The sequence below is a fragment of the Fundulus heteroclitus genome, chromosome 12 (genome assembly GCF_011125445.2).
Source record: "Fundulus heteroclitus isolate FHET01 chromosome 12, MU-UCD_Fhet_4.1, whole genome shotgun sequence".
Taxonomy (NCBI): Eukaryota; Metazoa; Chordata; class Actinopteri; order Cyprinodontiformes; family Fundulidae; genus Fundulus; species Fundulus heteroclitus.
This window is the reverse complement of record NC_046372.1, coordinates 18689609-18712567: the sequence shown is the minus strand read 5'-3', so window position 1 is coordinate 18712567 and position 22959 is coordinate 18689609. Positions and strand designations below refer to the sequence as shown.

Sequence of the window (22959 nt, the reverse complement as noted above, 5' to 3'; positions counted from 1 at the left end):
CAGTCTAAATAAAGTAAAAGGGAAATACATTGCATAACGACAGTACAGTCCTTTTTATTTTGTGATCGCTGTTAGAACAAATGATGCATGACCGTGACAAATAATTGTTGTGCAGTTTAGAAATGTTGGACATCTTGGGCATCAGTTTTGTAGAGCTGCACAGTAAATATTGGCTCAATAAACTCATTTTAGGAAACATCGTCTCTTCAAGACAGTCTTTCCATTCAGTGAAAGGAAAGCCTTTACCAGCCAGTATACCTCAGGGCCATGCACTTACATTTCTCAAAAGGGCACACGTCAAGCTGGATTACTTTCCCATTGCGCCTCATTTCAGCTGGCTCGGTTTTGGCTAAATAAATGTTGAGGCCTTTTATTTCTTTTCTTTTTTTTTTCACTCTCCAGGATTGGTGAGCTCATTATTGAGCGTCTATTTTTAGGACAAGTGGTTGCTTTTGGCTTGGACAAACTCATTCACAGAGCTGCGGTGCGTGTGTGAAACACAAGAGGGTGCTGTTTCCTCCACATATGGGATTCCCTATGTGGGGGGAAGAAGGAAAAGAAAAGAGATTTCGTTGGATTATTTTTATTTCTTCAGCAGGTTTTATGTGTTACTGGTATAAAAGGTGCAACTGAAACCAAGTCAGAAACTCTTGATTCCACAAAATTACATCAAGCATAAAGATGTCACTGTACATGATGAAGATTTCATTAAGCTGGTTGAACAGTGAAGAGTACACAATATTTTTTTGTGATTACTGGATTCTTTGATCAGCAGCTGGAACAAACATGTTATTTTTCTCACGAAGAAATGCCAGCAAGTTCCCTGTTTTGTCCTCATCTGATATTTTCTTTCTTCTTCTTCTAATCTGTTGTTCTGCTGCTCTGAAAGAATCATGTGCAAATTCTTCACATACATTTTCCATATTCCAGTCATCGTCTTTTAAAAAGCGTTGCTTAGGTGCTTTATCCAACTGTCTGAGCAGTGTTTCCCACACAGCCGTGGTTTCCAGATATAATAGACTCTGACTGGTTTGAGACTGCGCCACAACACAAAGGTCTGGGAGAGAAACATGTTTTGTTTTTTTAAATAATTCTTCATTACAATGAGCTGTCATAATGGTTTTGCTGCTTTGAATCTTTGCCGCTGAGGCAGACCAATGCTGTAGGGAATCGTAACAGAGTTTGATGCGGGGCCTTTCAAGCAACCATTCATCAACTTTATGTAATTCATAATATTCTATATGCGTTATGCGATCACCAGCCAGTTTATTAGATATGCCTGTTTGATTGCTTGTGAACACAAAAAGCTAAATTTACGCATCTGGTCACGGTGAAAATGCCTCGCTGAAGTTCAATCTAAGGGTGAAAAAAGGGGGATTTGAACACGGCATGGTTGTTAGTGCCAGTTGGGCTGGTCTGTTATTTCAGAAACTGTTGATCTAATGGATTTTTTACACAAAATCATCTCTGGCGTTTATGGAAAATCTCCTGGAAAAAGAGGGGGGAAAAAATCCAGTGAGAGACAGTTGTATGAACGAAAATGTCAATTTGATGTCAGACGGTTGAGGAAGATACCCAGGTGATAGTGGATCAACTATTCATCTGTTACAACCAAGGCCTGTTGAATACCATCTGAAAGTAAGAACACATCAAACCTAAAAGAAGACGGTGTGGAGCAGTAGAAACAACTCCTGGGTGCCTTTCCAGTCAGTTAAGAGCTTAGTCGGTACTAAGAGATCCAAAATGAGCTGAGTGTCTTCATAAACAACCACCACCATCCCTTTTAGGATACCACTGTATTCAGTTTCTCCCAGCTGATCAATGCATCGTATCACAAAGCTCAGATCACCTCAAAGCGCTCCGTTGGACCTGACAATGAGTTCAATCCAGTGTCCTGCAGCAGTCACCAGATCTCAGTCCAACAGATCCCGTTTGGCATGAGGTGGAGCAGGAGGTTCGGACCATGGATGTGCAGCGGACAAATTCGCAGCAGGGGTGTAAAAATACATCCATCCACATCAATAAATTGATCAATTGATTAACGGTCCAATTACATCAATACAATATGAACACATCGGCCTGTATCGTCACTTTTAAGAAGCACTTTTATTTTGAAAGTTACAAGGCATGAGACTAAAGTAAAAAGGTGATCTATTATTTATTTATCTATTATTTTTTATTTATTCATTTTTTATTAAAAGAATGTTGTCTTTGATTGAAATGGTCAAATCATATTTGTTTTTTGTTAATATCAATATGTAAATAGTGTTAGATGGGCAGATAATATTGATCCCATTGATCAGAAATCGTAACAAACTGTGCTATTTTGGCAAATATCGTATTGTCATCCAAATAAATCGATATAACACCATATCGTGATAAATCTGGTGATGTACACCGCTGATCTGCAGCAACTGCATGATGCTATCATGTTAAAGCCAACCAGGAAATGTTTCCGGCACTTTAAAAACTTTGTGGGAGTTCTGAAGGCAAATGAGGTCAGGTTAAGAACTAACCAGTTTACCTTCCAAACTGGCTCTAACGTGACCATTATTTTAGTTGCTAATTCTTCTTTTGCTGCTTTCTATCAATAGGTAAGTTGGTGATCAACCACAGGTGGACCATATGTAAAACAAATGTTTATAACTTAGTCAAAGTCTTTACAGTCTGGCTACACCCGTGTGCGTTTACCAATAGGCCTATAAATTATAAGGATCATAAGATGTATTTATGGTGCATCATGTCTAAGTATGCGATATTAAATGAGAATGCAAAAGAGAAACACTTTAATAGCAGATTTATTCTGCTTATTTGCTTTTTTAAGTTGTTTTTTTTTTAAGTCGGGGTGTTTCTTAAATGTTCCTTAAATTCCTTTTTTGCTTGAATCTGCAGCTCGTTGCCCCACAACACCCCCCCCCTTCCCCAAACCCTTCACCTCCACCCTCTCTGCTCTCTCCACCTCCTACTCCTCCTCCTCCTCCTCTTCGTTTCACTCTGCTGTCTCTTTAGCGCTGCAGGTTGAATGCATTGCTCCTATTTCCTGTCACATGGCGTGGAAATAGGATCCCTGTTTTCTACTATCTGCTCTCGTCTCCGCGATGTCAGAGTTCTGCTGTAGTTGAAGTACCTGCCGCGTCTGTCAGACACTTTATTTTGAAGCGACTGTTGCCCAGACTCCTGCCAACCAACCAACCAACCAGCGAGCCAGCGAGCCAAGCACCCGGCCGCCAGCGTGCGCATCAGGCTGCACTTCACCTGAGAGGAAGAGCCACTTCAGACTTTTTACTCACACCATGGATTCCTGGAGGGCCACCTCTGCGCTTCTCCTGGCCGGCTTTATTTCCTCGGCGGCTTTTCGACATTTCGACAGCGGTAAGTGGAGCTGTCGCACTCTCCTTTTGATCCAGAGGAAACATGGGCCAAAGTTACGCTTTTACGCGCCGAGCAAACTGACGTCTAAATTTCCCGAATGTAAACATACATCATAGTGCTTACAGATATTTTCTTTTCTTTTTTTTATCGGAATGGAGCATGCCGGTAACTTGATTCGCAGTTGCATGCCTTAAGACAGATCCTAAACTGCATGAAGTGTTTTGGTTGGATGTTTACAAGGTGAAGTCCAAGAACGAAGGATCAGTTGAGATAAAGCTGGAAATCAAAAGTGACTGATCTGATGGGACGCTTCGCTGATCACTTGTCCCAAATCCTTACTCCAAACACCCCAGTGAGCCCTGCACACTAGTCCATATAAGCTGAAACGTGTTTGTTAGATTGCATTTAAAAGATATGTTACATTTTAACCAGAAAGGCAAGGATTTTGACACAAACCTTCACTTTTACGCACACTTTCCTCCAACATCCTGCGCACCTCCTCCTGTTTACCTGCTCTGCACGAAAAACTCCAAGCAATCTGCCTCGCTTCTCTCTCCTTTTATTTTTTTTAACGATGGAAACAGCATCTTTCTACTTTCCATAATGGCATCGTCACTACCCGCACAGCGCTGCTGGCTTCTCTTAATCTCACTGAACCATCCAGACATCGGTCAGCCCCGCAGTGAACCTCAGTCATCTGATATTATCCCTTCAATTCTCCGGCGAGCTCAGATGAATACGCAGGGGGAAAGGGGGGCAGAGAAAAAACAGAACATGTTTGTGCGCAGAGCTTCAAAGTCCTCAGCCGGATCCTCCCGGAGTGCGTTTTGTTTTTAATGTGAATATCTAATAATGATGACCGCACAAACCGCGCTCCTCTTTGCTGTAATTTGCGCCGCGTTTCATGTCGGAGCAGCAAATCCTGGTGCTTTCCTTTTTAATTTTTTGTCTCTTAATTATAGCCTTGGATTTCAAATTAGAGGGTCCACCATCTGGGCCAGTGCGTAAGTGCTCCCATGTGTACCTATGTATTAACAAAGTATTTAAAGCAATGGTATTCCCCTCATAACACTAGGAAGGGGGGTAAGAGAGAGAGAGAGAGAGAGAAACAGTTCATGTTTAGTTTAAGTCAGCTGAGCCACATTTGCTGTATAGTATAACAATAATTCACTGGATGCAATATAAATCAGTAATGCAGGTGATGACTCATGCTGTATTAAAGAGAGTTAATATGTTCAGTCTGTGCAAATAAAACGCCAAAGTAGAGGTAAACCTCAACAATTAAAGGAGGAAACAGATGTGAAATATAGTAAAGTCACTGCTGCTTTATGTTACCTAAAGTCACTTAGTTTTTTTTATATCTCTAGCAACTATGCAACCAAGGAAAGCAGGATTAGTTTAATATGAGTGGATTTTCTCCTTTGAGGAACAAGACAAACACGAGACTCTGTTAAAAGAGCCCATAAAACTTCTTTGATCTTATTGAGGCCGATAAGTTAGAGCCCTGATCATTCATTAGAAAATCTTCAGCGGGCGGCGATTTTTCTTTCAGCCGTACGCCCGAGACGTGCATCATCTTATCAGCGTTGGCCAGCTGCTGTTGCTTTCGTGAAAGTGCATCTAAAACGATTACGCTGGAGAGATTCCAGCGCACCGGTAGACTGCAGAATTGCATCAAGCGGAAGTTTAATAAATGTTTTTCACCAGAAGGGAGAGACATCACTGAGCTTGTGCACCAGCAACACGCACTGAGAAGCACACAGACGCATACGTTTATCCGAGGCTTTAAGAACATGAAGCAGTGGGGCACTTAATCATCTTTATACCACCTACAAGTCCATGCAAAGGTATTCCTACCTCCTGAACCGTAATGCTTTTTTTTGTCAAGTTATAGGCATAAGCTTCTTTTGATGAAGATTTTATGTGCTAGACCAAAACAATACCACATAATTTTAAGGTGGAAGAAAAAGGATGAACAGCATCAGGAGGGCCAAGGAATACAGAAGATGGAGACAAAACTGTGGAGACAGGTTAACGTTAATTTATAAATCAGTATCGCAAACTTTAAACATCTCATGGAGCGCCGTTTATGCCGTCAAACCTGAACCAGGCAAGGAGAGTGTTAACCAGAAAATCAGCCAAGAGGTGTATGCTAACTCTGGAGGAGCTGCAGACAACCACAGCTCGGGTAGAGGAATCCTTTCAACTGTTAGTTCTGCACTCATAATTTTTGGCTTTTAATGAAAAAGAGGCTCGAAGTAAACCAGAGTGGAAAGAAAGCTCTAAAAAAAAACCATTTTCCACAGTTTGCCAAAAAGCCATGCATGGACATGGGAAACACGAGGAACAAGGTGTTCTGAAATATTACTATTTTATTTTATATATAGGACCGAAATATAAACTTTTGGCATATAAGTGAAATGCTATGTGTGGTGGAAAGCTAATGTAGCACATCACCCTGAACGCATCAACCCCACAGTGACACATGGTGGTGGCAGCATCATGCTGTGGGGCTGCAATTTTAAAAGGTGTTCCTACAAAGACTCAGTGCTGTTGAATACAAATGCACAACACAGGTGTCAGATCTATACTCCAGTCATAAAGGGGTCTACCTTGGATCATTTTCCATCCTCCCGACAGCTGTGCACTCATCTGTCTTGATCCATCACAGGAAGTCCTAATTACACATTGGAGGTTGTAATGTGACAAAATGTGAAAACTTTAAGGGTTTCAATACTTTTGCAAGGCACAACTGTACAATCAGTTTAAATAATCTGTAAACGACATTTTATTTTCCTGAGATAAGATGCTGACCTGTTTCCAGAGGCTTCATCAAGAGGATCCCACATGCTCTGGTTTCGGCGCGGGCCCTGCGGTTGCTCTCTCGGCGACCCCTTTGGCCCCTTTGCGCCCAAAAGTACACGAGTGGAAGCCGATTCCTGTCAGGGCTGTCAGGATGAGCCATAATTGAGTTGCTCTCTAAGCCGGTAATGATGCGGCTCATGGTGTTGGTTGCCTGAACAAGCCCAAGCTGGTTAATCAGGAGAGATTTATTTTGCTCTTGATGTTTCCCTGTAACCATGACTTGTCTTGTTCGGGGTTAACAGTCGAGGTCAGTGGTGGAAAAAGAGACTACGCGTGTCTGTGAGTCTCGTGTGTGAGAAAACACGCATGATCTTATGGAAATAGAAGCTGTGGCAGTTTTTCTGATGAAATAAATGCAGCGTGGACCACTTTAATGTGCAGGAGTGTGCAAAATGTTGTCTTGTTTGTACATGCTGGCGTTGGGAGTTCTTGAACGCTTTGGTAAATAGACTTCATGTGCTCTCTTGCTGTTTGATGAAAGGATTCATATGAATTATCAGTAAGAGTCTGCACGCTGTTAATCCAAAATCAATCTTTTGATGTCTCCAATCCTTATATTGGCATTCTCATTGTCTTTGAAGCAGCACCAGAAATGGACTGTTTCAGTTGCTTTAATCAGTCTTTAACGCATTGAGTATTGCTCCAAGGTTTTTGTTACGTTCAGACAAAGGCAAGCTGTTTCTTAGGATTGACACTTTAAATTGAAAGCAGGTGATTCTGAAGGTCATGTGGCAGAAATTAAAGGCACAGCTGAGGTTCTTATTCTGCTTTTCGTGCCCATGAACACAAACAACCTGAATCTTCAGCATATAAAGGGAAGATGTCAGCTTAGAGTTTCTTTACTTTAAGGTTTCTGGTACAGACCGGACTTTAAAACACGACCCACAAAGGTGCAATACGGTTCGGGTCAGAGGTTCTGGGCACCTGTTCCTGAAGCTTAATGTCAGCCTGATTTATTCATTGCTAACCCGGTTTTGATCTATGTCTGGTATTATCGTCCAGTTGGATCACCCAACTTTGTCCAATTTCCAACCATTTGACCCAAACCATCCACCTTGAATGATTGGGAAATTGGATAGGATGTTCAAGAAAAATTCAGAAACCACCAATGCTCAAGCATATCATAAACTTCAAAATGCTGGATTTGGCATTTGTGTCACTTTTCAGGTTTTCATCTACATGGCTTTAGAGGGTGCCTAGGATGAAGTTCCTCTTCAAAATATTACACCTTCAAGTTTGACTGGAATTTGCTGTTGGCCACTTAAACAAACCAAGTACTGTACATTCTGGAGAAAAGTCCCACAAGACAAAAATGTGGTTATTTGTCCACATAAACAATAATTGTATTTGGAGGAGTCAAACACACTGTATCATCTGTCCAGCATGGCGCTGCTTATATCATCTTGTGGGGCTGTTGTGCTCTGAGGGCGTCTGGTGCATTATAAAGAAGGACGGATGACTCCAAATTATGATAATTCAGCTCAAATCTTCACGTATCCAGTTACAACCTGAACACAACTAGTTGTTGATCCCAACATCAGAATGGATTTAAAACAGGATAAAGCAGGTTAACATTAAGCTTCTGGAATTTTTCCTTAAGTAAACCTGACTGAAAAATGACCCTTTAAATTCTGGTCCATGCTGGTAAACCAACAGATGCTGCAAATTCTGCTAGAAAGAGCAGAGAAACGCACCGGCAGAATTATTCTAGAATATTGTTGATGGATACAAAGAGTATTTGGTTGAGGAGAGGTATAAAACAGTTGACAAAAAACAGCTTCAATCAATCAATCAATTACTTTAGCTTCTGATGTAAACAAAAATCAGTTCAGGATTTACTACCTAACCTTTGTTATTAGAGTTTGTTTTATAACAAAGGATTTGTTTCTTGTTTATACTTGCCCCAGTTAGTAGGGGCACAGGCAGTGGTGGGAAGTAACGAAGTACAAGTACTTCGTTACGGTACTTAAGTACAATTTCCGTGTATCTGTACTTTACTTAAGTAGATTTAATAATGGATACTTTCTACTTTTACTCCACTACATTTAACAGTAAGTATCTGTACTTTCTACTTCACTACATTTCTATACAGCGTTTCGTTACTCGTTACATCCAAGAACCATTTCGGTTTTTTGATTTGTTCGTTAGTTTGAAAGTATCCAATGACGAAAGCAGAATCAGTCCGCTGAACCAATCCAAAGCGGGAAATAACCATTAGGCCCTCCCTCAAGAAGAGCAGCACAGTACGCAGGACCTGCAGAATCATTAACTCCCAGAATGGAGTCCAAGGATAGTCATCCTCCAGAAGACCTGCCCCACCCATGGCCTTATTAAAAAGATTTCTTTGAAATAACTGGGTCAAAAAACGCTTCCTGGAGATTCCAATGCCGCCTTTGCCTTCCCCGAAAGCATGAAATTCTATCTTTCAAAAATTCACCATCAAATTTGAAAAAACATATTGAGGTAAGTTAAGTTGCTAAACGCTATCGATGTTAAATTAATTTGTGTTAGTGAAGTTTTATGTAATATTAGCAAGCTTTTTGTTGAACTCGACTGCAGTAAATAAATACGATTACTGTATATTGTTATAAGCTAGCAAGAACTTGCAAGTAACAGTGATTACTGCGGTCGTGATCACGTCTCCCGCCATGAATGTTACATATAAGTTGACGCTAAACTCCTTCACGTCCTGGTTATTAAATAAATGTTAGCACCATTAAAATAATCTCCATGTAACAGTTACAGTTAAAACTAAATACGATAGGTACACTTAATGACATTATATAAGCCGTTAGGTATTATGCTTGGCAAGTACTTTTACTTTTAATACTTAAGTAGTTTTAAAAGCTTGTACTTTCTTACTTTTACTTAAGTAAAATAATAATGTGGTACTTTGACTTTTACTTGAGTAAATTTTTGTCTGTGTATTTGTACTTTTACTTAAGTACATTGTATGAGTACTTTCTCCACCACTGGGCACAGGGGTAGTGCGTGTGACCCATGTACGGAGGTGTCAGTCTTCAACGCGGTGGTCCCGGGCTTGACTCCCTGCCCCCTCTCTCTCGACCCTGTTTCCTGTCAGTCAAACTTTCAACTAAAGGGCACTAGTGCCACAAAAATGTAAATACATCATGTTCTATGACTCTAGGCCAATTTGCCCCTTTGCCAACTCATGCCATCATTTACCCGATAGTTTGTCATTTAGTTCAAACCAAGAGAACCCTGAAAAGCCTTCTGCCATTAGCTATTATTATTTAAAGCCATATAACTGCATTTCTTTACAGTTGACTGAGTAGATTATATGAAATGACCTTAAAACACCGCATCTCAAGGCTGGTACGAAATGTCCCCACGGCAGGTCTGAATCAATGCATGTCTGGTCAGAAATGTCCGGCGGCAAGACTCCCTGAAATTACCATAACTGGAGAAGTACGAAGTGGAGAGGGCCAAAAAGACCTGAGCCCCGATTCCTTAAACAAATGCAAACACAATTGTCCTTTTTGACCATTTATCAGCACATTGAGGGCTACATTTTGAAAGTCAACAAGAAGCCATTAGATGTCACCACACAACATTATTAATTTTGCTATTGTTAACAAAGATTAATACTTTAAGGCACAAGAGACAGGAATACATTAAAGTGACCACACGTCCCCGATTTCCAGGGACGGCCCCCATTTTGCATGAACTGTCTCAGGCAAAAGCTGTCCCCGAAATGTTCCCGATTTCAGTCTATCATGATGGAGTTAAAAAGTTTAGCGCCACAAGAGGTATATACCCCGCGTAGCAGAAAAGCTGAGCCGATCGCCCCTTTCCTGTCCCATCAGGTTGCATATCTTGCTAAACAAACCAACCCAGACAGAGATTCATTGTCATCCACCCAAAACCGCCTCCGGGTCGGAGGATTGGAAAGTTGCAAGGGTGGTTTTACGGCCAGAGACACTAGGGGGAGATGACAGACCCCTCAATCGTCTCATAAACACTTGGATTACATGGACCTAGAAGAGGATATATTAAGGTTAAAATTTTACTTAGTATACCTCTAAATATGAACACCTTTTGACTCAGTTTTTCTCAATCCAAATGGACTCCTACCCTCCTGGAACTAATTTTCTTCTGCACACTAAAGTAGAGAATGGCTGTGGCTAGCGGACAAGCCAGCCCAGCTTTGCAATCCATGGCTTTGCCTTGCCAGTTGGCTCCACGTGTTGGAACGCCACGCACCGCGTGTCTCCCTTGGTGTTTTTTTTTTCTCCCCTCTTTTCCTGGTGGAGGATTAGACGCTCACTTCCAAGGCCTTCAAAGAGGTGTGTGGAAGAAAAGTGCTGAATCACCCAAACAAAGCCGTCAACCAATGACAGCCAAAAAATCTATATAGTAACAATATCATAGCACAATTTTGTGACGTGTTGGAACACAGGCTTAAAAAAAATCACATTGACTGAATTATACTTGAATGCTTTGAAAGCTTTGGAACAGGGAAGCTTCTGATGCAAAAAGGGATGTCAGTGGTGATGGTGCTATAAAAAGTGACGTGACGAGACTTAAACTTTTATTGTTTCATTAATATTTAACCACACTGTGCTTCTAGCAATGTTTGTTGCAAGGAATAATGCCTCTGTCATGCTAAAAATGACTGGTTGTGAGTGTTGGGCACGTTTTTAAGAGGGTTAGAAAAAGCATTTTAATTACCATTGTTTGCGTTGGGAGAAAATTTTCAATCTTTACATTTTCAAAATACAAATCACGACTGAAACAATTAAATCTGCATTTAGAGTTCTAATTTAGTTTTTTAATGGATAATATATCCTTTACAAGGATACATCAAACTACATATTAAAGGGACTGCTGTCATAATAAAATGTGTTGTGTTGTGAATGAAGTGCTAAATCGGCCAACTTTTAAGCTTGGAAGCGATTATACATAATAAAATCAAACAAAGCATCGGGACACAAAATTAAATACGGCAGTGATTAGGCTGTGAGAATAGGATCAGGGTATTTATTAAGACATATTATGCTATTTTCTATTACTTTTAATGATTTTTAAAATAAATTTTCTTCCAGGACGTCATGCCTCTTCTTCCTGCTTTCTGGTACGAACTCAACAAAACATGAGGTTAAGGCTAAGAATGAGAGGAAGGCATAAACAGGACTCACATTACTCACTCACCAGCCACTTTATTAGGCACACCTTGTTTGTACCGTGTTGGAATTTTTGCCTTCATAACTTTATCATGGCATGGATTCAAAAATGCATCTGAAGCATTCCTTAGCCATTTTGGTTGATATTGATACGTTACGTTCAGTAGCTCCACACCCATGATGAAACTCGCCCATACCAACACATCCCTAAGGTTTCTCTGTTGGACTGAAATCTTTTGACTCTCAAGGGTATTGGCATGCATTGAACCCATTGTCGTGTTCAAGAGGCAGCATTTTGAAATAACAAAAGCTTTGTGATATGGTGCGTTATCCTGCGGCGTAACCCACGATCAAACAGATATACCTGTAAAGTGACAAGTGAGCGTATATGACAGTTTGTACTTGTTTTTAATTTATTCGTAAAAGGGTCAATGCATTTTAATGACCGCAATGTAAATGTGAGATTGTAGCCAAAGCTCATTTCCATCTGCTGTTCCCTGAGCAGGCAAAGCAAGCCACACAAAACAACACAGTGCAGTGACAAAAACCACAGGGATCTAAAAATGTTAATAGCACCATTACTTCAGGCTATGACAAATAACATGATTGTCCACAGTTGTTTAAAATAAAAAAATGCTAAAATGTGTCACATAATCCACAGAATATCCACATGATGATGCCAGTGCATATTATCACTGAAGTTGCCAACTGTCTCTTGAAAAAAGGAACTGACCCACATTTAGGACCAAATGTGTCTAATTAAATTAAGGTTTGAGTCAAATGTTTATGAAATCATTTCATACACAGAAGAAAAAGCATAAAAAAGAAAAAAAAAAGATTAATCATGTCAGTAGGTGGTAGGCAATGCCTGGCAAAGAAGTGTCTCCTAATTGTTCTTCAAGGAGCTAGGGTTATCACAGTTAAGTTTTACATAATAATTAGACATTGATCTAATAAATAAAAGCTCGTAAAAAATTAAATTTGACTTCTTTTTATTACTTTTTTTACAATACTGGGTACAAAACCTGCTTTCCAGATATGATTAGTTGGATAATGTAAAAAAAAAGGGAAGATATCATAGATATTAAATTATATAATTTCTTTTAATAGAAGTTTATTTACTTGCAGAGCAAACAAACTTTATATATATTTTCTGATTTGAAGTGAAGTTTTGGGTGAAGTTCAGATGTCAAGCAGCTGTAAGTGTCCGAAATCCCTATAAACCTTCAGTGTTCCTGCTCAAGATTAGGAGGCCCGTCAAGTGTCGAAAGGTCTCCAGTTCTGCACCATTCATCTCCCCCAACAAACACACACACACACACACACACACACACACACACACACACACACACACACACGCACGCACACACACACACACACACACACACACACACACACACACACACACACACACGCCACCGTGTGACCAGGCCCATAACTCTCCCTCGTATACCCGTTCAGCATTTCCTTATCGACCTCATCCTTTTTCCCAACTTGTAAACGCGGCCGATACAGTTCGCTTTATGGTCTGTCTCTGTCAACCTTTCTGACCCCGGAGACAGAGGGATCCTTGTTAGTGTGTGCACGAAGGACGGATACTCTGACTCGTCTGCCTCAGAAACATAATAACAGACCGTCTTCAGGCAGTGGAAGAAACACAAGCTTGTGTTGGCGGAGGTGATCGTGACGGAGTGTCAGTCTCAGAAGAGACGGCGGGTTTTTTAAAGACTTTAACATAAGGGATTTAGTGTGTGGGTAAGCCCTCGGAGCTCTGGATGGGGGTTGTCAGTGGGCATTCTGGGAAGAAGATTCATTGGGTCTGGGTCTCAGATGTGGGTGCTGTGGTCCCTCAGCTTTTCCGGTTTGTAGAGGAAGACGGAAACCTCTCCTCCTGGTGAGCTTCTGTGCAGCAGACACTCGTCCAGACAGACCGCTCACATGGACAGGAGCGTTGCAGTGTTTGTGTGCTGAGCAATGCATCTGTGAGTAGCTGGGATGATCAAGACTTTGTCTAAGAGTGAAAACCGTGGAGTTTAAGACTTTACTAGATATGTGCAAGACTTGATTTGTAGTTCTGATTTAAGTTGCTGAAAATTTCTTGTTGAAGCGGTACAACAACAAAAAAATGCTGAGTATTAAAATCAGTATATTTATTTTATATCAAAAACAGCTTTAAATTAGAGAATGTATCTGTCATAACCTTAATTTGTTGCCAAGGACTGCTTGGATACAATATTTGGTATTATGATATCATACGTGGCGTGCCATTGATTCCCACATGCTTCTTTTTGCCATTTGTATACACTCACTGGCCACAGAGGATGTTAACACAACTAGCAAATCAGCCAATGGCATGGCAGCAATTTGGTGCGTTTGCGGGATTTCTAGATGTGGCAAAGACAGTTTGCTGAAGTTTTAAACTGAGCAACGTTAAAGAAAAGAGATTTAAGGGACTTTGAATGCCGCATGTTCTTTGGGATCTGGGTGTTTGGGGAAAAAAACTGTTGATTTGGGCATTTTCACACACAATTGTCTCTTGGGTTTATATGTTATTGTTCGAAAAAGAGAAAACTATCTAGCGAGCAGCAGTTGTGGTCTAGAAAGTCTTTTGTTGATTTCAGAGGAGAATGGGCAGAGTTGTTTGAGATTATATGAAAGGTAACAGTAGCTCAAATAACCAGTCATTAAAACCAAGCTACACTGACTACTATCTCTAAACAAGGAATATGTTTAAACCTTAAAGTAGATGGACAACAGCAGAAGAGCAGATCTGGGGTCCGTTCTTCGTACGTCGCTAACTCAGTTAGCAGGATTTCATTGTTGACGATTTGGCATGATCTTGGATCGTTTGGTTCTTCGAAAGACTTCCTGCACTTGTTGTCATAGCAACATGTGCGCCAGCTTGAGCCTGCTCCAGAGCAGGCTTATTTCATGTAAACAAGATTAGATCGCAGCTGTATAAGCGGAGGAGATGGGAAGTCTGCCGTAGCCATGTCCATTTTTATGACTGCAACCTGTTGCGGAAGGTGCAAGAATAATTTGCAGAGCTTTTTTAATTAATCGCGTATTGCGCAATAGACAGGATCCTTTAGCGCAGCGCGACAGTGTAGAGATTTTTCTTGGTGGCTGTTATAAACAGACAAACACATCATTTAACAGTGGCTTTTAAAGAGGAAAACGTGATGTTAGAGCCATAAATCTAAAATATTTAAGTTATTTGTATGATAGTTTGCTTTTTATTTTTATCCTATTCAGTAAGAAGATTTGTTCGGGCCATTTTATTGTGAAGTTAAGTTTACTTTGAAAGGCTTGCTTCCTGTCGAGCCGTATATTGTATTAGAAAAAACTATGGATGGATTATCTAGACACGGAGCAATACAGTTTTATATGTAAACTGTGGATGACTTGGAAAAGGAAGATTTTCATTTTTTATGGATAAAGATTGTTTTTTTTTTTTTGTTAAAATTCCCAGTTTGCACGTGTCCTTTACTTCCAGTGTCTGAGGAATGACATAACATGACAATCTCTTGACATAACGAGTGCCTTTTTAAAATAAAGTATAATAATTAAAGGCTACCATTTTGTAGAATATTCTTGTATTTCATTTTTACTTGTCCCCATGTTCTAGTGGGTCCCGTGGAGGCTCTGACATAAAAGAACATAGTACTTATTATTAAAATGCAAAAATTCATACTGTAGAAAGTGATAGAAACATCTACCATGGACAGTATTTACGCATTAATTTGTCTGCTGCTTTTTGCCAGCCCTCTCTCCTGGCTTTAGCAGATTTTGAGGTGTTTTAATTAATGACTCACATAACGACATAACCTTCCATTAAAAGCTCATGTTCTGCTTGGGAGAAAAACTGTGGGCGTTCTTTGGCCATGCTGAACAGCCAATAGCAGCACTGCTGATCATTGTTTCTACTATCGATACATTTCCCCTTTTAAACAAACGCATGAACGCGCAGTTGTCTCAGATAACTCAATCCAGCCATACTAATCATAAACAACAGGTGTGTTCGAAGAACCCAATTAGCCAGATCATGATTAGCCAGATGAAATCATCTTGGATGTGTCATTTGATCTTGGATGTTTTAAGCAACGTACGAAGAACGGACCCCTGGTGCCCCTCCTGTCAACTAAGATCTGAGTTTTCTTGCATACCATCTCAACATGCGTATGGCTATCGTGCTACCATCGTTTGATGGAAAAGTCCAGCCCGTGAAACTGACTCCTTGAACATGACAGTGAGTTCTCTTTACTCAAATGGCCTCCACAATCACCATAGCTCATTCCTGTATATGACCTTAGCGATGTGGTCTGAAGGCAGGATTTGCATCCAACAAATGAGCTGCAAATCTGTGATGCTGTCATGTTGATTTGTACTAAATTCTTCAGGCATGGTGTTTAATTTACACCTCAAAGGTTTAAGGCAAATCTGGATGCAAAACGAGTCCAGCCTGAAACAAGGTGTACGTAAAAAAGTGGCTTGTGTGTCACGATTTAGGTTTTTATTTGTACTTTTTCTGAACTTTTCCACTCCCCTCAGCCATCAGTCACCATCCAATCAGCTCAGTTTGCTCAGCCACCTACATGCCGCCTAATCAGCTGCACCTGCTGCTGCCGCTAATTACCTCAAGTCATTCCACCTGGTTCTCTCTCTACTGCTGGTTCTGTCTGCATCTGGTCAAGTCTGGTTCTGTTTGCCTGCCTCATCTACCACAATTCAACCTATTCAATAAACCTTTTAAATGTAACTCCGGTTTGACTATCAGGTTCGACTATCAGGTTCGTACTTGTAATCATTGCATTGTGAGTGTCATTTCAATTTTTCGCCAGAGGGGGCAGACGTTTGCAAAATTCCTGAAAATTAGGCTATGCTCCTTTTAAAATGGGAGTTTATCCAAATTGAAATAATTTACTAATATTAAAGATTGGATTGTTTTTATATGTTTTTAGTGTGTGAACATACAGCTGCACTAAAATATTTTTTTTAAGGTTTTTTTTTTTTTTTTTACTTTATGAGCGGTGCCATTCCTTTAGGAAGGCGTACATTTCAGCATAAACCTCTGTTATAGTCGTCTAGGTGCTGAAACAAGAATTGATTGTAGTTTGTGGTAAAGATGTGTAAAATGGATGCTTTTTATTTTTATAGTTTTGAAGCTGTTGACATCAAAGCTTTCTCTTTCAAGATGTCTTTTTTTTCCCCCCTGTGAATAAGTCACAGCATGTGATGTTTATTATATCCCTCCCATGTTTGGCCTGGGCCTTCATATTTCAGAACATCTCACTAAAACTATTTGGATGAAAGGATTACACATTTATTAGGACGTAACCCAACTTCTCCAGCTTATAACCGAGACCTTGCAAGTCCCTTGTCGGTCTTTCAAGGGCGCACAAAACTGTCTGCATTAATCAGAGGGCGGAACAATCTTCTGGGCACACATGGTTGCTTTTGCTGTCCTTTTTCTGTCATCACTCAGTGGGATGATGAGTGCTCTGACAAATGGGCTAATCTCCCTAAAACTTTTACAACACTCTCTGGAGGCTTCTTTTAAAGTCCTGAAGGTTAAGGCGCAGATCCAGTCCGCTCGTCCCGGTTGTTTTAACAACAAACTCAGTCAGTATGTCTCCTCTTTGTGTCGCATCTGTGCATAATGAGTCGCACACTAGCCCATATGGAGCCCCCCATAAATCTCCAGTGGAATGTCCCCGAGAAGTTGACTGCAGTGAGACAACAAAGGGCGCTAAAAAGAAAAGAAAACACACGAGGACTTTATCTGAAACCGTTTTTTGTTAAGTCAAAACAAAAACGCTAAGTAGCTGCCTGTTTCTTTATGAAGTCACAGTTGCATTATTGTAGGCAGGTATCTCAACGCTTCGAGAAACTTTAGATAGTTCAGAGTTTGCTGAAAGTGCTCGCAATGAAAAATTCATATGCAGTCAGTCTGGTAGTTTGGCCAAAGCATTTGCTGAGCTCGTTTTTTTTATTTAAATCTCTAAGGAACATCTTTGCAGCCCATCCTCTGAGCATCAGTACATGTGTTACATGTAGAAATCTTCGAAACTAAAGCAATAGACGCTGACAGCACCCCCCCGCTAACGTTACATACTGATGACAGATTGAAAGACAGACACATTTACACTCAGAAGCTTCCCATCCAGATTAGAAAGACTAAACAGGAGCAAACAAAGAGGATTATTTTCCTTTTTACACTTTTCAACACTTCCGAAACCCAGCAGGCTTTGACTTGTGAAAACAGGCCAAAATTTCCGAAGAATTCCCTCATTTCACTTTGCCTAAAAACCAAGCTGAATCTGGCTGATGGTCGGGCGTCCACGAACAGAGGGAAAAACCCTTCATGGTTCAAACTGTGTGTTTCTGTGTCATACTTCTGCCCATTTACTTCCTGTTGACCCCTGGGTGTTGCCCCGCCAAGGGTCAGGTTGTGGGCGACGCCCTGGTTTTCCCATGCCAAGGGACTGGACCGCCCTAAAGAAAAAGAAACCACCAACCGCTAAGACACAGAAACAGACCTAGTTATTATAAACACAATCATGCTCATTATGGTGCCACTGTGATTCTCATCCTGTCGTGTTCAAAGGCTTACGTTCCTTTGATTGAAGTACCTCTCTCTCTCTGTGTTTCCCCTCTCGTGATTCTGTTTTTGAACTTCCGTTGAGGGCAGCCCTTCATTTCTTTATTTTTTTTGTGTGTGTGCAAATCACCACCTGCTCAGGCGGGTTCATCGGCCAAACCAGAATGCAAAGCAGCGAGGCCATTTCCAGCTTCAGGACTCATGACCATGTCGGTGGTGCATCAGTGTCGACCAATGCCTTCTTCCCAGTCACCAGTTCCCCTACTCTGCTCATGGATTTGAATGTCTCACTAATTTAAAACAATTTATGACCAATTTGAACAAATCTTTTTCAAAGGCAGAACGAAAATGCAAACGGAATTGGGTCTACAAGCTTTAATATATTGTAGATGTTCTGTAATTGCTACAAGGTCAAAATAGTACAGGGATGCTCACATTTATAGATACACCCTGACTAATGCTTGGGTAAAGGACACTTAGGAAGTTGCACCTACACCACATACATTTTATAGCCGACAATAAGCATCTGTCTCGGTTCTGGATGGGTAATTGGCCCCTTTGCTGGCAGGATGCGTAGTTAAATTGACATACCTGGCCCACATAGTTTCATCAGGGTTTATTTCAGGGGTGACAGACCATATAGGAAGTTTAATGTCTTCAAAAGAGATAATAGATAAGATTTAAAAAAAGGTTAATATTAAGCTTAATGTTGGGTCCTACCAATTTTGATTAACTCTATTAATGCTGCCAGTCAAATACCTTGTGCTGATAAGAGAAAATTTACAACAAATGTAAACTTGTCTAAATTCTTGTTCACCAAGTTTACCAGGAAAAAAATAAAATAAAAGCCAAAACTATTTAAATACATCATTAAAAACCTAATATGAAATTGAAGCGGATGATGTGTATGTAAACCTGTGAGCAGAAGTGAACAGAGCAAGGCGTGACAGATGTGATGGTCTGGAAAAGTACAAAAGGTCCCGGTAGAAAGTGTTTAACTTTGGTCTCTGATCCACAGAGGCGGTCCAGGCAGACAGCGTGGAATTAAACTGTCAAAGTGCTGCAGGCTGTACACAACTGTCAGGCTTGAAAGAGATAAACAATGCTTAGGTGGGAGAGCCCAATTCATGTGGTCAGAATGCTGGTTTGTGAGGTTTTTGCCTCTCTCAAGTCAGACAGTGTTTCTTTGTTTTACACGCCCCGTGCTCTTCACAATTCTCTGCAATCCAAAGTATCCAGACTGATTTCTCCTCTTTTGTCTTGCAACCAAGTTGTTGCTCTTTGAATACTAATATGCATGAGTTGTGTTTCTGTGGCCTCTTCGCGCACACTGACATTTGCATTAGGAGACCAACTCCAGTCGCTGCCAAATGATATTCTCTTCCTCAGCTTCGCCGGTGCTCCCTGCAGCAGTCCGAGTCCATCAGCTGAAAATGCACTCCAGGGTGAGAGGGTAAATCAAATAGTCGGAGAGCTGAAATGAAGTAGCATAAAGTCTAATCTTCCTCCCCGGATGCTATTAACTCTAAAACAAATGCTTGTTTTCATTATCAAAACTCAATTTAAATGCCAGACAAAGGAATTTTAAGCAAGGTTCGCTGCCGCAGGGGAGGAAGCGGCTCATGCATGAAAACGTTGCACAAAAATGGCTTTCTGAACAACAAAATGAAGCATCGCTATTCCATAAAAATGCTCAAAGGAAGATGGATTGTTTCAATGTCAACCAAAACCGAGCAAAAACAATTAGAAGTTGGTTTGATTTGTTTTTATTCAGGCTCTGAATCATCCCAGCGTCTTATTGTTCTTGCTGATCACATTACTGATTAGGTGCTGTATGATCAGCGATTGGTTGAGTGATTGTTTCAGTAGACAGTCTCAGATCAAGACGAAGTTTAAAAGCTACCTTTTTAGTTTAGACTTTTCAGGATCAAAACCAAAAAAAAAAAAACGAAACCTCCCAAACCAACAGGGGGCCTCCCGAGGGCGTTTAAACTTTCAGACAGAATATAGTTCTAAAAAAATGTGTGATACATTTAAATGACCTCTGCCAATTTTTGTTAAGCAAGTTTGAAAAATGGAAACAATTTAAAAAGGATTTTTTATAAGAAAAATGTCAAACAACTGACAAATGTCCCCGTTGTAAACATATAATTTTTATGCTAAGGGTGTAACGACACCTTGCGATGTGGAAGTGGGGCGACTGTGGCTTGTTTGGTTGGGTAGTCATCTGGCAATCAAAAGGTTGTGGGTCTGATTCCAGCTTCCCCTTGCCACATGTCGATGTGCCCCATGGCAAGGCACTTAACCCCAAATTGCCTACCGAGCTGCGTCTCGGTGTAGTGGTGGCCTAGTGGTTAGAGCAGCGCGCTTGCACTCAGAGAAGGATGCAAGTACCCGGTTCAATCCCCAGTGCCTGCACTCTGAGTCCTTGAGCAAGACCCTTAACCCCAGATTGCTTTCCGGGCGCTGCACATGGCAGCCCACTGCTCCACAAGGTTATGGGTTAAAAGCAGAGAACAAATTTCGTTGTAATGTATGTTTCAATAACAATAAAGATGATATTACTATTACTACTATTACTGAAGTATGTCTCAGAAAGCAGTGAATAGTTGCATTTGTAATATAGCGTATTGTTTGCGTCTTGTTTTGAAGTAAGACAGGAAGTACTTCTTGAGGTGACGTCTGATTGCGTTGGTGGAGTCAAAAACTAAACCTCTGCAGGTTTTAAGTTGTCCATGTGGCTGAATTTTGGGTACCTAAAGTAGCACCTAGTTGTGGGGGCGACAGTGGAGCAGGACTTAGGGAGTTCATCCTACAACTGGCGGATTGCCGGTTTGACCTTCTGTCGTTGTGTCCTCGGGCAAGACACCCGTACTGCCTGCTGGCGATGGTCAGAGGGTTCGGTGGCGCTGATGAATGGCTGCCTCGCCTCTGTCAGTCCGCCCCAGGGCAGCTGTGGCTGCCAGCATAGCTCACCACCGTCAGGGTGGGAATGACTGACTGTAAAGCACTTTGGGGTCGTCAGACTAGTTAATAATAACAGCTATACAAGTACAGACCATTTACCATGTAGTAAAAGAAAGAAACGTTGGCAGAGAAGACATGATAGTATGTCACAAACATAAATTTACCATCTGAATCAGCTCTTGGTGCTAAAGGGCTGTATGTGCTCACATTTTGTTTGAAAATTTTCTTTAGAAATGTTTGAGATTCTGATTTTGAATTAAGAAAAGATGTGCCACTAAAGCCGACCTTTTTAGTTCACAAATAAAAATTGGACAAGCATCCTCCATTTTAATTTTTCTCCCATGGTAACATGTTGTGTTTCTGAACTAGAATGAAACAAAACATTTTTATTTTGTTTCATAATCCTGTTTTGTTAAATATCGTAGTTGGTTAATGGTTCCTACCTTTCCTCCTTTCACTGTTTTCTAAGTAATCCGGATCACACTTCCTCTCTCTTTACGATCGAATTACCGAAAGATGGAATTTTACGCAAGGTTTGAGGCCTCGGAGGAAAACACTGCACAAACTAGCTTAATGTACAAAAAAAAAATATGACGTTTCGCAGTTCCATTAAGGTGCTCACAGGCTAATGTGTTGATGTTTTCTCCCAAGGAAAACAGGAACAAACAATTAGAGGTTGGTTTGATGTGTTTAGCTTTAGGCCAAGAATCGTCCTGGCATCCTATTTCTCCTCCTAATCGACTTATTGATGCAGCCTTTAAACACAGTTGTTCTTTCTTTGATTCGACACGTTCCAGAGATCTCATCAGGGATTGCTCAAGTATTTTGGTAAACATTCCCAATAAAGATTAAGTTTCAAAGCAAGCATGTATTTTTTTGCGCTGTCACTTGCAGTTTTAGCTGTTGAGCATCAAAACCAAGAACATAGCAGGAGGATGTTAAATTGCTACTGTGTGAGGCATGACCCGTCTGACGAACTTTACTTTCTTTTCATACAACCGTTTTGGTTGGGCAGGAGCCCACGAAAACTGCAGCAGACAAAGTCAACCACTTTAAATAAATGGAGAGTAATTCCGCCGTTCGGGTTCCAGCCTCTGGTTTGGATCCAGCTGCAACAGCTTGTGGCTGAAGAGGAAAATTGTCGACTTTCCTGCTTGTCACGACGCCCGCAGATGGGGCTGAGCAAGTGGACACGGCAAAGTGGACAGAGCAAACATTTGGACAAGTGAAGTAGGCAGACCAGGCAAAGTGGACAGCAAACAGAGGAACAAAGCCAGCAGTGGACAGGACTAAGAGGCCGTGACAGGGGGGGGGGGGAATGCCTGGTGGATCAGAGAACACTGAGCGTGTTTTCCTGTGGTCTACCTTTCTTTCAAGAATATGCAAATAAACATCCATTAACTCAAGCTGTGATGCTTTGGCGATAGTAAAATGAGGTTAAAGAGTGCACAGGAACATTTCAGTCAGTCGCTTCCAGAAGCAGCCATTGTCCCCGAAGCCGTGGGGCTTGTCATATCCTATTGCAACACTGGGCACTTTTGAAAGAGGCTTTAAGTCAAAAGGGATGTAACCCAAGTCGTAAAGGGGCCCTGATTTAGCTGCCTGTCCTGTGTCTAAGGTGAACGCAGCTCGCAGAGGTGAACACAAAACGGGCTGTCGCCGCCGCAGCCTACCGTAGCGCCGGGCGACGTTCCACGCCGACCCGAGTGTTGGTCACACTCGGCCGATGTCATGAAACAGAATCTACCAGCCCTGAATGGACCAGCCCCCCCGTAATGGATCCCCTTCTGGGGGAGGCCAGTGAGATGCCCCCTGTCTTTTAGCACAACCATCTGGTTCCCGGTTCTGCTGCTCTTCCCACAGCCGCACAAACCGCAGTGAAAACCGATCCCTTCCCAGTCAGGTCCGGGAACCAGAGACAAGGCTTTTTTTTTTTTAAAAGGGGTTCTTCTGTTGAACACTGCGGTCCCCTCTTCAGCAGCTTATTGTGCTGTTTGGCTTGTGTTTGCT

General features: G+C 41.2%; 1 protein-coding gene across 2 annotated transcripts in view; it reads left to right on the top strand.

The window, feature by feature from the left end:
* Positions 1 to 2998: 2998 nt before the first annotated feature.
* Positions 2999 to 22959, top strand: part of kremen1 (kringle containing transmembrane protein 1) — a 94744-nt gene continuing 74783 nt past the window's right edge. For both annotated transcript variants that reach the window (XM_036144125.1, XM_036144124.1), the window contains exon 1: positions 2999 to 3372. In XM_036144125.1, coding sequence (XP_036000018.1) covers positions 3294 to 3372 — 79 coding nt within the window. In that variant the 5' untranslated portion in view covers positions 2999 to 3293. The remainder of the gene's footprint in view (positions 3373 to 22959) is intronic.